The sequence below is a fragment of the Pelodiscus sinensis genome, chromosome 19 (assembly GCF_052426305.1).
Source record: "Pelodiscus sinensis isolate ZL-2025 chromosome 19, ASM5242630v1, whole genome shotgun sequence".
In the NCBI taxonomy this organism is placed as follows: Eukaryota; Metazoa; Chordata; order Testudines; family Trionychidae; genus Pelodiscus; species Pelodiscus sinensis.
Window position 1 is genome coordinate 4,362,198 of NC_143070.1, and position 18,172 is coordinate 4,380,369.

The window sequence follows — 18,172 nt, forward strand, 5'->3', positions numbered from 1 at the left end:
TACACTGGCCTTTTTGCGCAAAAGTTTGCCCGATTTTTGCCCGAACGGGAGCAGCATAGTATTTCTGAAAAAAGCACCGATAGGAAGTCAGTGCTTTTGCGGAAATTCAAGTGGCCAGTGTAGACAGCTGGCAAGTTTTTCCGGAAAAGCGGCTGATTTTCCGGAAAAACTGGCCAGTCTAGACACAGCCCTAGATTTTAGATTCTAAGGGATTGGCTCAGTGTGGTCTTGCGGGTAAGATCCAGGGTGTAAATTGATCGGGATCTGTGGCTGGCTTTTTGGAACCGGAAGAACCCGTTTGGGGAAGGTGAGTTTGGGTTCTATAACCCCTCACCTGTGTGTTAGGCCGGGGGCTGATTGGGGCACAGGGAAAGCTGGGGTGTGAGAGGGGTTTTGCTCGTGAGGCTTCTAGCTGGCCAGATGAAGCGCTTTGTGTGGCTGGTGTGTGGCCTCTTTGGGAAAGGCCTCCAGTCTGGGGCTGTACAGAGCCCCGAGTTTCAGCAATTTGCCCTGAGCAGACGCCCTCAGTGGTGCCCAGCCTGGCTCGGTCCATCACAAAGGGCGTGCACTCAGCGTGCTGCTCCTCTTCCTCCACAACTTGTCCATGGTGGGGGTGGGGCCTCTGCACAGGGGGCGGGGCTATAGGTGGGTCTGGGGACCTGCCTCCTCCAACCCCAGCTGCACCGACGGTCTATGCGGTTATTCCCTTTGGATGTGTTTGTGTTGTCAATTCGTTTTCTTTTTAGGCCTCTCTTCTGCCCAGACCCAGCCCGGTCCGTCATATGACCCTAGGGGGAAGATGTAACCTGTGCTAGCCAGATAACACCTGGGGCCGAGGCAGCAGGACAAAGGAGTTGGAGGGGCCGCCTGGAGGTCCGGGACCAGTGGCTGGGTGTCTGTGTTAGTTTTCTGGCTGATAGAGAGAGGAGTCTAGCTGTCTGGGGGGGGTAGAGGTCGGGGTTCTGGGCCCCCTTATCCCCAAGATGGGCTGTATTGAACACTCCTGGTTCCTCTAACAGGAAGTCTGGGCTACACTTTGTCACTGTGTCACAATGAACCTTCTGTTCTACCTGCCGGCTGAGTGTCCCATCTGGCTGCGGATGTGGGGGCAGGGTTGGGTAACTCCCTCCCCCCCCCCCCATGCCGTGACACCTTCCCAAACTGCCAGCCTGGTCCTGCCCACACCCCACCCTTAGAACGCCTGCTCTAGGTGCACAGGAGGCTGAGTGTTCCTGCCCGGGAGTGCCCGCCTTCCCCGTGCACTGGGGTGGCCAGGGACCACACCCCTGCCTCGCTTCCTGGTGCCCTATGTGTTTCTCAACTTTTTTTTTATAAAGTACCCCTTATAATATATATCTATATACCCCAGTACCTACAGTTTTCAGACATACAACGGTTTTTTTCTACCATTGGAACACATTTGTTTAAACAACTTAATTGTAGCTGGGCAGCCAATGATGTTTTTGGGTGTAAAAAGTACAAAAATAAAGCGCTGAAAACTTAACACAACAATTCAGTTTTCTACAAATTTCAGTTGTGTTGACATACCCTCCCAGATTTCTCTCAAGTACCCTTAAGGGTACTTGTATCACTAGTCTAATTCCCCCCCCCTCTTTTTTCCCCTCCTCTTTTCCTCCCCCATCCCCTCTCTTTGTCTCCTATTTATTTTGCACCCTGGACCACTTAAACACCATTCATCTGAAATAGGGGATTGTGCATACAAAAGCTCATGATACCAGCTACATTTTGGCTACGTCTACACTGGCATGAATTTCCGAAAATGCTTTTAACGGAAAAGTTTTCCGTTAAAAGCATTTTCGGAAAAGCGCGTCTAGATTGGCAGGATGCTTTTCCAGAAAAGCACTTTTTGTGGAAAAGCGTCCGTGGGCAATCTAGACGCGGTTTTTCGCAAACAAGCCCTGATCGTCTTTTTCACGATCGGGATTTTTTTGCGGAAAACAGTGCTGTGCTGTCTACACGGGCCCTTTTGCGCAAAAGTCTTTCGGAAAAAGACTTTTGCCTGAACGGGAGCAGCACAGTATTTCTGCAAGAACACTGATGATTTTACACGAGATCGAACTAACGAGCTAGTGTAGACATACCCCCTTTTATCTCTCTCCTTTCCTCTGTCTTTTCTTTCTCTCTCTCTCTTCTCTCTCCTTTTATCTCTCTCTTTTTTTATCTTGCTAGCCCTTTATCCCCCACCCTTTGGGTGTGTCTACACGGCACCCTAAACTCAAAATAAAGCGCTATTTCAAACCATCCCTTATCCCTTGCCCAATGAGGTTTGCAGGGTTGGTGAAACAGCCTGGCTATTATTTCGATATAATGACCACAGTCCTTGGACATGGGGTAGCTATTTCGGGATACCTTGGTATCCCGAAATAGTGTGGCAGTGTAGATGTACCCCTCATTTCTTTTTATCTCTCCCTTTTATCTCTCTCTCTCTCCATTTTTTTCCCAGGCAGACAGGCATGGAAGTTGAAAGTCTTTGCGATTCCTTCATGCCTTAGGGCAGAAAAAGTACAGGTAGGCGCATAGGCCTGTGATATAAAGAGTCTCTATAAGGGGCTGCTGAGAATTTTCCCATGCAGCCATTGGCTGTACTGTACAGGGAACATCACCCCACCCTCACCCCACACACCTGGTGAAGTGTCAAGCAGCCAAAAGCAACAGTCTGTGCTGAGCTTAATTAGTAGCAGCTTTCCAGTGTACTCACACTGCCCCCCCCCCCCAACTCCCACAGCGCCCCCTGGTGGTCAGTGCAGTGCTGTCAAGTTTGAATTCTCGCCCTTTCTCATGTCAATTCCTGCATCATCCGGATTTCTAGTGCCCTCTGGCTGGCATGAGAGACCCAAAAAGGAGCCAGGGACCCCAGAGAGACCTAGGTCTTCCCGACCGTGGAGGTTTAGCTGAAATAAGAGCACTTTTCGGGTCAGTTTGCAACAAACTGTCATGTGTTAGAACTAGCTCTGGGCTTTCTGTTCTTTTCATTCTGGCATTCACTTTGCTCAGCCTGTTTTCACTTCCATCCTATGGCTTGTACGTAATAAAATCACTTTTATTCACTATCAAGCCCAGTGCAAATCATTGTTCCCTGCAGGAGCAATCCATGTGTACATCCTCCTGTCGTTGTTGAAGGGGGCTTGCCTGCAAAATGTAATTGGGGTTCTGATCCCTTTTGGGAGTTGGGTTCCTGGGGGGCTGGGCCTGGAACTACATTCTCCTCAGGGCTGAAGTGATTCCGTGTCTGCTTTGCTCTTCAGAGGAGCAGTGATCGCATTTCTGGGTCTCGGCTGGGGAGCCCAGGAGAGCTGGCCCAGCAAGGCCGGATGGTGAAAGGCCCAAGAGAGCCGGAAGAAGTGGCCAGGGTCTTGTCACTACTCTGGGAAGCAGCCCCAAGGGGTAGTCTGCACTTAAAAGTCAGGTATTTTTCAGTCACAGTGGCAATGACTAGGGAGGTAAAAGTCTAAGGCTGTGTCTACACTGGCCACTTATTCCGGAAAATCAGCCGCTTTTCCGGAATAACTTGTCAGCTGTCTACACTGGCCCCTTGAATTTCCGGAAAAGCACTGACGATCTAATGTAAAATCATCAGTGCTTTTCCGGAAAAACTATGCTGCTCCCGTTGGGGCAAAAGTCCTTTTCTGGAAAACTGTTCCGGAAAAGGGCCAGTGTAGACAGCACAGTAGTCTTTTCCGCAAAAAAGCCCTGATTGCGAAAATGACGATCGGGGCTTTTTTGCGGAAAACCGTGTCTATATTGGCCACGGACGCTTTTCCACAAAAAGTGCTTTTCCGGAAAAGCATCCTGCCAATGTAGAAGCGCTTTTTCCGAAAATGCTTATAACGGAAAAGTTTTCCGTTATAAGCATTTCCGGAAAATCATGCCAGTGTAGACGTAGCCTAACTGTTTAAGGCGCGCGCATGCGCGGTGCAGGGCTGGCAAGTGGGTTTTCACCGCGGTCATTGAGCCCTGCCAATAAGTATCAGGTTAGCTGTTTCTGTGCCAACTCTCGGCTGCCAGTCCCATTTCCTGGGAGCCAGCTGTGCTGTGGGCTACACAGTATAAAACGTGTATATAAGCTCTTCTACTGCAGACTCCGTTTTTCAGAGGTTCCATGGTTATATTTTTTTAATTATTTTTTTTTACATCCCCAGCTATGACCCTTTTGTATTCCTGCTTCTGAATTTGTAAGCAAGTTGGTTTTAAGTGAGGTGCAGCTGGAGGGGGGAGGGGGTATTCAGGACAAATTGACGTTCAGAAGGGGTACCGTAGGTCACATCTTTACTTACCGTGCCAGAGATCAATCTTCTGGCATTTGATTTAGCGGGTCTAGTTAAGTTCTGCTCAATCAAATGCTGAGGACAGCTCCAGTTGGTGAGGAGTAAGAGAAGCTGACAGGAATTTTTCTCCCGTTGGCCTCCCTCTGTGAAGACTGCGCTAAGGTCGGCTTAAGGTATGCCGATTCCAACTACGTATTTTGTGTAGCTTGAGTTGCATACCTTAACCCAATTTTCCACGTCTAGGGTAGACCTGGCCATAGTCTGGAAAAGTGGAGAACCACTGGATTACCGCAAAGAAAGATGCTTGCATCTAGCGCCAATAAGTAGATTTAACAAGTGGCCTATTTAATTTGGAATTTACATTAGGAATGATTTTAGACACCATCTGCGGAACTCACTTCTGCAGGAATCAGATGCAGCTGGATTAGCATTGCCAATGCTGCCAGACTTCCCTGGAGTCTCTTTAATTAAAGATTCCATGAGGGGATGAAATCTCCAGGAACATATCCTACCAAAATTGGCAACCCTGACCTGGCTTTTTAGGACCACTGACAACAGAGGCACAGTGGGCAAAGGGAAAGAATTCTCTTTTACCCACTGGCAGGACCTGACCCATTTAGCAGCTGTCACTGGTACATATAAGGGCTGGACTTTTCAGAACATAAGATTGGCCAGACTGGGTCAGACCAAAGGTCCATCTAGCCCAGCGTCCTGTCTGCTGACAGTGGCCAGCACCAGGTGCCCCAAAGGGAGTGAACATAACAGGGAATCATCAATCAGACCCTCTCCTGTTGCCCATTTTAAGCCCCTAACAAACAGAAATTAGGGATACCATTCCTGCCCGTCCTGGCTAATACCCATTGATGGACCTAACCTGCAAGAATTTATCAAGTTCTTTTTTGAACCCAAAGGGCTCAGCTCCTTTTATCAGGAAACAGCATGGTGTGTGCAAGATGGATGCTGAGACTTTTGAAAATCTTGGCCCACTGATGGGGTTCCCTGTAAGCTAAGCGCTGGGGCATTTGCCCAGAAGAGATTCACATGTTGCCCAGCTGATTGGTAGAATGCCCACATCTGAGCATAGCCAGCAGCCTATGTCTATATTGGTGGTGCACATCTGCACATACCTTAGTGCACAGAACAAAATTTATTCCACACCAAAAGGGAAAAATATAGTGGATACGTTGCCTAGTGATTTAGGTACCTACATGGGAGTTGAAAAATCCAGAACCTGCTTTGGACTTCTTCAGTCAGTCGAGGGGAATGCCTCCAGAGCTGAGCTCCCAGTGTTAATGTTGGCTTCTTTATTAATGTTAGACCTTGTTAGTAATCAGCTACGTTGAAATGCTTTCAGTTGTTTATTCGTGGGTGCGCCATTTTGTTTTGTTTAGAACAACAGGTGAGCCTCCATTTTGATTCGCCGTCGTCTTCCTTGCTCGTGGAGAAGTCGGGAAAACAGGGAAAGTGTTGCTAGGCTACCGGAGCGCATCACTAGGGGGCGCTCTGAGCGCTTGGGGGCTCTGTTCCTCCAGCTGGCTCACGGGCGGGGTGCGGGGAGCGGTGCTCAGAGAACGGGTCACTGGCTTGGAGTGTCAGTTGTGAGCCCGGTGGGGTAACATCCGACGGGGTATTTGATTATTGGGGAGCACACGCGCACACGCGGATTGTCAGATTAGACAGGGCTAACACACACCCGAGACGGCGCAAAGGGGCCAGGGTGGGGTCTGAGTTAGGGCCCAGCCTAAGCTCCTACTGTAGTTCCCGATCCCTGTCATCCGGAGAGGAGACTTGACGTCAGCTTTCCCTGGAGCTGGGTAAGACAGGAGGCCTAACGTCGGCTACTATTTCCCTAGGAGGGTGGGGAAGCCCTGGGATGGGTTCCCTAGGGAGGTGGTGGAATCTCCATCCCTAGAGGTTTTTAAGTCTCGGCTTGACAAAGCCCTGGCTGGATTGATTGAATTGGGGTTGGTCCTGCTTTGGGTAGGGAGCTGGACTTGATGACCTCCTGAGGTCTCTTCCACTTCTATGATTCTACCCTCCTCTGTGTGCCTGCTGCTGTTGTGTGTGGCTCTTGCAGTCTCCAGACCCAGTTCCCCTGTCCTGCCCTCGTCCTTTTTACCTTCTCTAGCCTACAGACAATACAGTTTAGTTTCCTTTATCATTTTGTGTGTGGACTTCTGTGACAGGGCGTTCGCCCTGCGCTGGCCCTTTAAGGGCAAACCCCAGCCGGGAGCAGGGCCTGGGAGGTTAGCCCCAGCTGAGGCTGCATGAGTGGATTAGGGCCCAGCTGGGAGCTATATAAGAGGATGGGCCCCTGCTCCCAGGGAGAGCAGTGAGAGCCTGGCTCCTGGGGGAGTAGGAGGCTCCCTGGAGCTAGGGGAGCGCTGGCCAAGCAGACCCCTGGACTGAAGGGCCTGAAGCATGGCCTGCTGAAGAAACAGCCACCCCTGGAAGGGGGCTCAGACTGACGTGGGCAATGCCGGAGGGCCGTGTCCTGAAGAGAACGCCGTGGCCTGGAGGAAAGAGGGGGAACGCCACCGGAGGGAAGGTACCCTGTTGGCAGAAGGAGCTAATTCCTAGGACAGACAGCAGGGGGTGCTATGGTGGTGAGTGACCCCTCCTCACAACTCCTCATTTGTTCCCTAAAAGACGGGTAAGAGCCAGATAAGAGCTCAGGCGGATTTCTCTGGAGTCCTCCTTTCTCTTACACCAGCTGAGCTAGTGGGGAAGAGCTAAGATAGTACAGGAAACTTCTGATAATCCGGCACCTTTAGGACCCAGGGGGTGCCGGATTATCCGATTTGCTGGACTATCGGAAGGGGGGCTGCAAGGGGTGTGGGGGGGATGCCACCGCAGACCCCTCATAGCCCCTCCTGATAGTCCGGCTCTGCCCCAGGCATCCCTGATTCAGCCGCTGCTGGTCCGTTTCAGCAGCGGCTGAATCGGGGATGCCTGTAGCAGAGCAGCTGGAGTGCTGCCGAGTCGGTCCGGCAGCGCCAATCCTTGGCACTGTGGGACCAACCCGGCAGCACCCCAGCTGCTCTTGGGGACGTCTGGGGCAGAGCAGCTGGGGTGCTGCCGGGTTGATCCAGTAGCACCGCTCCTCAGTGCTGTGGGACCAACCTGGCAGCACCCCAGCTGCTCTGCCCCAGCTGTCCCCGAGTCAGCCGCTGCTGATACTGATCAGCGGCTGACTCCAGGAAGCCCGAGGCAGAGCTGCTCTGCCCCGGGCTTCCTGGAGTCAGCCGCTGGTCAGTTTCAGCAGCGGCTGAATCGGACAGCTGGGGTGCTGCCGGGTTGGTCCCGCAGCCCCGAGGGGCAGCGCTACGGGACCAACCCGGCAGCGCCCCAGCTGCTCTGCCCCCGGCTTCCCCGATTCAGCCGCTGGTCAGTTTTAGCAGCGGCTGAATCGGGGAAGCTGGCGGCGGAGCAGCTCCAGTGGTCGGGCTGCCCGGAGCACTTCCGGGTTCCTGATGATGCCGGACCGTCAGATGCCGGACCGTCGGAGTTTTACTGTAGTAAGCTAGAGCCTTTTACAAAGCAGGTCGGTATTGTTCTCCCCCCCGGGGGAAACTGAGGCACCTGGCAGGACATGGCAACAGTCACCAGCAGGCTTGTGGCAGACTCAGGAATGGAACCTACGTCCACAGCTTCTGAACAGACCATGCTGCCTGGGCCGGGGGTGTCATTCTGCCAAGCAGCGCCAAGGCTGTGCAAGTGATCTCACCCTCTGCGCTCATGCAGCTCCCTCCCCCCCCGCCTCCTCCTGGTGGGCAGGATGTGGCAACGTGGGAGTGTCGGGCATCCTCTTGGCCACGGGATGCGAGACCAAGCGGTTTGGGGATTTCCAGCCCCGCCGATCCTGGCGTAGAGAGGCTTAGTCCAGCCTCTCCTGCTCCTGGCCACGTGCGGCGCAGCCGTCTGCCTTGGAAACTACCTGGGAGGGGAGGAGAAAGTGATTAGATACATCTGCCTCCCCGGCCTGTGCCACATGGAAGGATCAGCCTTGTCCCGCTTCCCGCCCAGGGAGCCACAGGCAGGAGCAGGGTGAAAAAACTATTATTTTGGTAGGAAATTGTGCAAAATATACATTTAAAAAAATAAACACTCCGCCTCCCCCAGGGCCGGCCCATAACATTTTGGCACCTGAGGTGGGGAGCTCAAATGACACCCCCTGTGCCCTCTCACTTGGGCCAAAACTTAGAAAGGTCTCAATTCTGCCTTCACCCTCTCATGACACTCCCCCATCACTGTGCATCTAGAGCAGAGAGAATGCACAGGCACCAGCAGCAGCCACAATGTTCTACACTCTGGGTCCTAGTGGGCCCCCACCCACACAGTCTGCAGGGCCGGCTTTAGGAAGTGCGGGGCCCAATTCAGACCGTTTCGATGGGGCCCCGGCAGCCGAGATTTTTTTTTTTTGTTGACCAAAAAAAAACCAAAAAAAACCACACACGCACACAGTAATTTAACCAAAAGAAGGCTGAGGGGGGACATGATTGCACTTTTTAAATATAGTAGAGGGATAAATACCAGGGAGGGAGAGGAATTATTTAAGTTTAATACCAATGTGGACACAAGAACAAATGGATATAAGCTGGCTAGTAGGAAGTTTAGACTTGAGATTAGAGGAAGGTTTCTAACCATTAGAGGAGTGAGGTTCTGGAACGGCCTTCCAAGGGAAGTAGTGGGGGCAAAAGATTAAACTAGATGGGTTTATGAAGGGGATGGTTTGATGAGAACAGGATCTTGGTAACTAATTGACCATTCATTATCAGTTGGAAATAGGTCAATGGAGGGATGATAGGAGTTATTATAGAGAACTTTCTGGGTGTCTGGCTGGTGAGTCTTGCCCACATGCTCAGGGTTCAGCTGATCGCCATATTTGGGGTCGGGAAGAATTTTCCTCCAGGGTAGATTGGCAGAGACCCTGGAGGTTTTTCGCCTTCCTCTGTAGCATGGGGCACAGATCACAGCTGGAGGATTCTCCGCATCTTGGGGTCTTCAAAGTATTTGAAGGCTTCAATATCTAAGATCTAGGTGAGAGGATTATTCTAGGAGGGGTGGGTGAGATTTTTGTGGCCTGCACTGTGCAGGGGGTCAGACTAGATGATCATAATGGTCCCTTCTGACCTTAAAGTCTATGAGTCTGAGTCTAATTTTGGTTGAGGGGGAAAAAAAACAGCACGAAAGTCACAGCCCCTTTAAATTCCCAGCGACAGGGTGGATTCCTGTCTTCCAGCCAAAACCAGGGGCTGACTCCCCCCTCCTGCCGCGCTCCTCCTCCGGGGCCAACGCCCCCTCCCGCAGCGCACTTCCAAGTTTAGGGCGTTGGGCCCTCTGGTTTTAGAGCACGGGGCCCTTTTAGGCATGTGGCCCGATTCAGGGGACTCGGGCGAATTGGACTAAAGCCGGCCTTGGCAGTCTGGCACCTGAGGCGGCCCTCCCCCAGTGACAGCCAGCCCAAAATCCCCACCCCTCACACTTAGCTCTGCCCCCGCAAACACCCCTCTCTCTGTCAGGTTCGTAGTGCAGATCCTCTGGAGCTATCAGCAAACGTGGAGAAAGCTGAAGCTGAGGATGCACCGGTCCGGCTGCAGGGTTTGAGCAGAAATGGAGTTTCACTAAGCAACTTGCATTCCAGGCCTTGCAAAGCCAGATTTAATCTGACACCGGTTTCCTTCATGGGTGATGCTGGGCCACGCCCCTCACAGCAACGTACTTTAGCTACCACGCTTCGTTGGCTCCTCTGTCAGTCAATCATTTTCCCCATGTCCCCTAGAGGCAGCAGCAGGGGGCAGTGTACCCTGCAAGCTGTGCTCTTGGGCAGCCCCCCCAAGAGACATTCAAATGCGGCCCAGCTGATTAGCACAGTGCCCGCAGCATGTGGTGGTGCACCTTTGTCATGCCTCGGTGCACAAAACAAAATTTATTCCACACACAGGTGGAAAAAAATTATTCCACACATGGATGAGAAATTTAGAGGCAACCCTGGCTGGGATCACTCACCTCAGCCACGATCAGGCCCAAGAGACAGAGAACCAGGCCGGTGAAGCCAAGGCGGATGGCGTTGCGCACCAGGCTGAGTCTGGCTTTGTTCCCTCTTCCCGAGTGTATGGGCGCCGCTGCCGAGAGACAGAAGTGAATCACAGAGACCGGCTCCTCTGTAGGCCTGATGTAAAGCTCCCATGCAGATCGCTGTCTCCATCACAAGACGCACGTTGCCCTCGTGTCTGGGCACCTCACAAACTTTCACTGAGTTTTCCATCAGGGTTTTCAGGGGGCCTGACAGAATTGCTGGGCCCCTGGACAAGATGGAAGGGCAGCTCCAGGCTCCCAGAAGGGGCGGGGCTTCAGTTGGAAGGGGCGGGGCTGTGGACAGCCACGCCCCCACCAGCCTTTAGCGCCACCTGCAGCACACAGCCTGTAGCTTCAGTGCTGCTTTAAAAGGCAATTGCCCGTTTTGGCCCTCCGGACGGGAGGCCTGAGGGCTTCTATCATGATCATTCAGGGCTCCAGTTAGAAAGGATGTGGTAGGACAGCTAACACACCCACGTGCCCTGCTGCTTTCCTGAGCTCCGGAGTCTCAACGTTGGTTTTTGTTTTTAAAATGAGACCAACTGTGTTTTTTGAGCCGTGAAAAAAAAGTGAAAAAAGTGAAAGTCAGGCTGGCCGTAACGTGCTAAAAACAGCTTGTGTTACGCCCAGAAAATGAAATGACCAGGGGTTAGAAGACTGCAGCAAGGGAGGTTTAGGTTGGACATCAGGAAAAACTTCCTGCCTGTCCGGGTGGTGAAACACTGGAATGAGTTGCCCAGGGAGGTTGTGGAATCTCCATCTCTGGAGATATTTAAGAGCAGGTTGGACAGACACCTGTCAGGGATGATATAGTGGGTTCCCAAACTGGGGGGGGGGGCATGAAGAAATTCCGGGGGGGGTGCAAGGTGACCCACCCCCCTTCTCCCCCATCAGTTTCCTTCCCCCCCAAGAAAGAGCCCGGGCCATCCATCTACTCGGCCGTCCGCTCAAGAAGTTTTGCTGCTATATTTACTTTGGGGGGGGAGGGGCGTGAGGGTTTCTCAAAAATCAAAAAGAGAACATGATGTGGAAAACTTTGGGAACCACTTCTAGACAGTACTGGGTCCTGCCATGAGGGCAGGGGACTGGACTCGATGACCTCTCAAGGTCCCTTCCAGTCCTACGATACATCTACACTAGCCCCCAGTTCAAACTAGGGAGGCTAATGAGGGTGACCGAAATTGCAAATGAAGCGCGGGATTTAAATATCCCACGCTTCATTAGCATGTTCCCGGGCACTGCCATTTTGGAAATTGACTAGCCCGGAAGAACTGCCCGCGTCTACACATGGCAGAGAAGGGCGATTCCGAAATAAACCCCTTCATTTGAAGTATTTCGGAATCGCCCTTCTCTGCCATGTGTAGACGCGGGCAGTTCTTCCGGGCGAGTCAATTTCCAAAATGGCAGTGCCCGGGAACATGCTAATGAAGTGTGGGATATTTAAATCCCGCACTTCATTTGCAATTTCGGTCGCCCTCATTAGCCTCCCTTGTTCGAACTTGGGGGCTAGTGTGAACATACCCCTAGTGTTCTATGACTGTAATTGACATGTAACTTTTTTTTCTCCCTCTACCTTTTATTCTAAGGGTCCCGCCCCCTCTTTTCTCCACTCAGGATTATGGTCTTGCCCAGGAATGCTCATGGGACCTGACAATACATATATTTTGGCTAGTCTCTAAGGTGCCACAGGACTAGTAGTCTTTAAAGTTACAGACTAATATGCCACACCTCTGAAACTTTTAAAACGTCGGGCAGGGAGAGATTCTGGGTGCTGAGTCTCTTTAGTTCACGGAGGAGACTGCTAAAGGAGATTTGATCACTGTCTATGATGAATGACGATGCTGGGAACTACAATCTGACAGCAAGCGGCTCTTTACATCTGGCAGACGAAGGTAAAACGCACTCTGAAGGCTGGGAATAGTAAGCTAGACAAATACAGACCAGAAATAAGGTGAACGCTTGTAATACTGGAGGTCGGGGGGGGGGGGGGGGGGAGGAGATAGACTGTGTGTCCTCAACGACATGGGAGGTGGAACAGACTGGGAAGGATGCTCTGGGGGAGGAGAAATCCCTGGGACAAACCATTCTTCTCTCCTATGGCTGATCTCGCCTGCCCTATTCCCCTGCCACCCCAGGTGTGCTCAGATGTCTCTCTGTGGTGCCTCCCAGCTGTTGCCTGCCCACACACCAACCCTCCCTCCCTACCCTAAAGCCAGTGCGGGCTCTGGAAATCGGACCTTGGGCTGGTTGCTGTGGCTGGGTTGGGTCAGCTGGAATGTCAGGAGAGAACTGGCCAGTAGCTTGTAGCAGGCAGGCTGGGACTCCTCTGGCTGCAAGGTGGCGGGTGGAATCTGGGCTCCAGCTGCGGAAGGTGGCACCAACTCTAGGGGCGGAGTCTTGGGCAGAAGGGGCGGAGCCAGGAGGCTAGCCTCTACTAAGCGGGATGGGGGCGGCTTACCTGCCACTCATGCTCCTCTCCCTGTAGGGTTGCCAGATAGTTTCGCGAAAAACACTGGACATGGAATTTGCTCAAGTTGTTGAGCAAAAACGGGGATCAAATTTGTTGAGCAAAAAAAATTCACAAAACAAGAGTGATGGCCCCTTTAAATCTCCACACACTCCCACACTCCCCCTTGCCCCCACCAGGGAGAAAAACATCCCACGTGACTTTCCATCTGAGAAAAACAGAAAATACTGGACATTTTACATGCCTGGTGTTCTCTATGGTTTTTGTTTGTTTTTTAACTGGACACATGCTGCAAATACCAGGCTGTTTGTTCCAATACGGGCAACCCTATCTCCCTGTCGGTTACCTTCATCCACAGTCAGGTTCAACTCTGCCATGACACACACATCCAGGCCTCGCACGGTGATCCGGTACGTCCCGGCATCCATAGGCTGCACTCGCTGGATCACCAGGGAGCCGCTCGGCAGAGAGAGGTTTGCCTGCTGCTGATATTCCTCCGCCACCTTCACGCTGGCCTGGCAGGAACCTGGCCACCCCTCGCCACCACCACCGCACTTGCTCAGCACATAGGCTAAGACGGGGCGGTGGCCTGAAAGGAAATCCCATTTGATGTGCAAGAATTCCCCCGGCGGGGCGGAGAACCGCAGGGAGACGGGCAGGATGGCCGTCTGGTTGGCCGTGGCGTGGACGGGGTTCTCCGAAGTGGTTATAACGAGACCGGAGCAGGTCCCTGGAGGAGCGAGAGAGAATGAAGAACTCTGTAAAGTGGAGTTAAAATGCAGGCAAAGGTCACAGGGTCACAAGGGACCTCAGCAGTCGTCGAGTCCAACACCCTGCCTGAAGCAGGACCCACCCCAACTCAATCAGCCCAGCCAGGGCTTTGTCAAGTTGGGACTTAAACACCTCTAGGGATGGAGATTCCACCACATCCCTAGGGAACCCAACCCAGCGCTTCCCACCCTCCTAGAGAAATAGTTTTTCCTAATCTCCAACCTGGACCTCTCCCACCGCAACTTGAGACCATTGCTCCTTGTTCTGCCATCTGAGAACCGCCTCTCTCCAGCCTCTTTGGAACCCCCCTCACTCTTCCCTTCTGCAGACTAAACAAACCCAAACCCCTCAGCCTCTCCTCGTAGGCCATGTGCTCCAGCCCCCTCAGCATTTTGGTTGTCCTCCGCTAAACTCCTACCAATGCGTCCACACCCTTTCTATAGGAGGGGGCCCCAGAACTGGACGCAATACACCAGATGTGGCCTCACCAGTGCTGAATAAACGGGAATAATCACTTCCCTAGATTTGCTGGCAATGCTTCTCCTAAAGTACCCCAAGATGACATCAGCCTTCCTGGCTGCAAGGGCGCCCTGTTGACTCATATGCAGCTTCTCGTCCGCTGCAATTCCCCACGTCCTTTTCTGTTGATTGTTCTCCCTGATCAACAGTCCCTGGGCCTCCAAGTTAGGAGTGGAAGGCCTATTTTTTGATGGGGGGGAACATAAGAACGGCCGTACTGGGTCAGACCAAAGGTCCATCTAGCCCAGTAGCCTGTCTGCCGACAGTGGCCAGCACCAGGTGCCCCAGAGAGGGTGGACCGAAGACAATGATCAAGCGATTTGTCTCCTGCCATCCTTCTCCAGCCTCTGACAAACAGAGGCCAAGGACACCATTTTATCCCCTGGCTAATAGCCTTTTATGGACCTAACCTCCAGGAAATTATCTAGCTTCTCTTTAAACTCTATTATAGTCCTAGCCTTCACAGCCTCCTCTGGCAAGGAGTTCCACAGGTTGACTACACACTGTGTGAGGAAGAACTTTCTTTTATTAGTTTTAAACCTGCTACCCATTAATTTCATTTGGTGTCCTCTAGTTCTTCTGTTTAGGGAACTAATAAATAACTTTTCCTTATCGGCCCTCTCCACACCACTCATGATTTTATAGACCTCTATCATATCCCCCCTCAGTCTCCTCTTTTCTAAATGGAAAAGTCCCAGTCGCTTTAACCTCTCCTCAAACCCCTAATCATTTTAGTTGCCCTTTTCTGAACCCTTCCCAAGACCAAAATATCTTTTTTGAGGTGAGGAGACCACATCTGTACACAGTATTCCAGATGTGGACGTACCATATTTTTATACAGGGGCAGTAAGATATTCGGGGTCTTATTTTCTATCCCTTTCCTAATAATTCCTAGCATCCTATTTGCCTTTTTGACTGCCGCTGCACACTGCGTGGAAGTTTTCAGAGAACTGTCCACAATAACTCCAAGATCTCTAAATTATTTGGAGGCCACGCAGCACTGCGAAGCAAAAAAATTCCTCCAACAAGCCCCCAACAAACAACAACAAAACAAATGATCCAACAACAAAAAACAAAATCCGTCACTATCGGTTCCAAGAAACAAAAAAAAACAAATTTCCCTGGCGTGACCCCTAATTACAAAATAGACACGTTCCGGGTGCAGGGGCTCCCTCGGGGCTGGATCCAGCCCCAAACTTCCCTTGATCCGGCCCATGGGAGAGGCTCTAGGTCTCCTTCTCCCCACCTCCCACAGAGGGCCACGGGCTGTCTTAGAGCTCCAGAGTTTTGCTGTGGGCTTGATCAAGAGAAGCCAGGGGCCAGTTCTAGCCTGTGGGCTGAATTATTCCCCATCCCCTGCCCATGTGATTCTCTCCACACGGCTACATTTCTATTACTAGTCTCCCGGCCCCTGCTCCCTTACCAGTGTGAATAAGCCTTCCGTGTGGGAAGGGAGAGGAATGGAAATAAAAGGGATTTTTTTCCCTCTACAGTTGTATGCCAGTTTTTCTCCCTTTCTTAGCCTTTTGCCACTGGAAAAGAAAGCCCAAGCTCTTTGTAAAAGGCCCTTCACACGCTCACTCCCCGATGCCAACTTTCTCTCTTTTGGTTAATGAAAATTTTCCCAGCAGAAAAACGAGGAGGAAGAAAGGGGACCAAAAGAAAACAAAAACACCCAAACCACCGACCGTACAAAAAATGATTCCCTTTCCACACACCAAAAACAAGCAAGGCCTTTTAAACATGCAGAATGAAACCAAGCAAAATATTGGATACCTTCCCATTTTTTTATCATTGAAAAAAATGAACATTTCAGCCAACACATTCAAAAGAAACGAAATCTGTACCAAAATTTCATAGAATCACGGAATGCTAGAACGGGAAGAGATCGCGAGAGGTCATCCAGGCCTCACGGCAGGACCAAGCACCATCTAGATAAAACCTGATTGATGTTTATCTAACCTGCTCTTACAAATCTCTAATGGTATTTGAAAATTTGTCACATATATTTTCTATTTCCTGACTGGCTCCAACAACCAAGAAAATAATCTACCAGTATTTATGGTCAAGGATAAAGTTAGCTCTCGTCAACACACAGATTTTGGACCAAAATTATTACATTGGTTTGTCCATTGTATTGATAGAGTTATACCAGAAATATCTCGAGGGGGATGCATCTATACTAGTGAAAAAGCAACTTATACCCATCCAGTTCATTCCTCTTCCTGTTGGGGATGAAACTCTACCAGCGTAAACACACTTATACCACTTTAACAGTGACCACACTCGAGGGGTTGTATTGTTTTAACTAGACCCACACTCGAGGGGTTGTATTGTTTTAACTAGACCCACGCTCGGGGGGTTGTATTGTTTTAATTAGACCCACACGCGAGGGGTTAACTAGACCCACGCTCGAGGGGTTGTACTGTTTTAACTAGACTCATGCTCGAGGGGTTGTACTATTTTAACTAGACCCACACGCAAGGGGTTTTAGTGTTTTAATTAGACCCACACTCGGTGGGTTAACTAGACCCATGCTCGAGGGGCTGTACTGTTTTAACTAGACTCACACTCGGAGGGTTGTACTATTTTAACTAGATCCACACTTGAGGGGTTGTATTGTTTTAACTAGACCCACACTCGAGGGGTTAACTAGACCCACGCTCGAGGGGTTGTACTGTTTTAACTAGACCCACACTCGGGGGGTTGTACTGTTTTAACTAGACCCACACTCGGGGGGTTGCATTGTTTTAACTAGACCCACTCTCGAGGGGTTGTACTGTTTTAACTAGACCCACTCTCGAGGGGTTGTAGTGTTTTAACTAGACCCACACTCGGGGGGTTGTAGTGTTTTAACTAGACCCACGCTCGAGGGGTTGTACTGTTTTAACTAGACCCACACTTGAGGGGTTGTACTGTTTTAACTAGTCCCACTCTTGAGGGGTTGTACTGTTTTAACTAGACCCACGCTCGAGGGGTTGTACTGTTTTAACTAGACCCACACTTGGGGGGTTGTAGTGTTTTAATTAGACCCACACTCAAGGGGTTGTACTGTTTTAACTAGACCCACTCTCGAGGGTTGTACTGTTTTAACTAGACCCACACTCGGGTGGTTGTACTGTTTTAACTAGACTCACGCTCAAGGTCTAGCCAAGCATGGATGGATCCCGTCTCACTAGGCCTCAGAGACAGTCCGTACTCACCCACGAAGGCAGACAACAGTAGCACGGCGATCATTTCTCTGGGCCGCAGAGAGAATTAGTCCCGCCTTGAACTCCAGCCCTTCCCGAGCTCTGGAAAGGCAAAGAAATTGCTGCTCGTCTCCGCTGCTGGCAAGGAAAGCTCCGGGCATTTACCGAGCGCACAGAGCAGGGCTGGCTTTGTCTGAAATGCACCGATGTGACGGTCACGCTTGCTCCGGAGCCGAGGATGTGGTCTGGCGTTAGACCCTCCAGAGCTCGCCACAGGATGTCACAGGCATGTTCTGGGGTCCAGGTTCTGAGAACCAGCACAGAGGTGCCCTACAAAGAGACAGGAAGACACGACAAAGCGTGGTTAACGGGGCCTGTTGTTTTCCTGGGGCTGAGAGGGTTAGGCCCTTAATACGCTAACGTGGGGGCGTGTCTTGGTGGTCTCTGAGGCTGGCAAAGCCAGACCCTCGCTGTTCCAGGGCCAGGAGGCAGTGCTGGGGTTGAAGCCGGGCAAGGAGGGAAGAAAGCTAAACAGAATTTCAGCTCTCTCATTGTTGGGGCCGTCCAAGGGGTTGGTTCAGCCCTGGCGTAGCTCAGAGCAACCTTTGGGCTGCTGTACGCGACACCAGCTACAACGGGCCACTACGGATCCCACCATGGACCAGAGAGTTTTAAACAGCTTTGACATTTCAAAGCGTTTCGCCGAAATGTTTGATGCCCAACCGAGCACCTCCAGGAGAAAGTGCAAGAGGCTGGATTCTCCCTGCTGCTTCGGCCTTCTTTGCTCTCTGGGCTGCTGTGTGCCGAGCCAAAATCCCCTGGCTGATATTCCAGCAGCCTGCAGGAGGTCGTGACCGCGT

General features: G+C 51.5%; 1 protein-coding gene across 1 annotated transcript; it reads right to left on the minus strand.

Annotated features, from left to right (window-relative positions):
- Positions 1–10,240: 10,240 nt before the first annotated feature.
- On the minus strand, positions 10,241–17,636 carry LOC149522066 (uncharacterized). The gene is made up of 4 exons (XM_089771529.1): positions 17,325–17,636; positions 13,178–13,561; positions 10,443–10,445; positions 10,241–10,411 (listed from the first exon to the last, which is right to left on the minus strand). Exons 1-4 carry the CDS (start codon positions 17,356–17,358, stop codon positions 10,266–10,268), a joined length of 567 nt encoding a protein of 188 aa, XP_089627655.1. The 5' UTR covers positions 17,359–17,636; the 3' UTR covers positions 10,241–10,265.
- Positions 17,637–18,172: the final 536 nt, after the last annotated feature.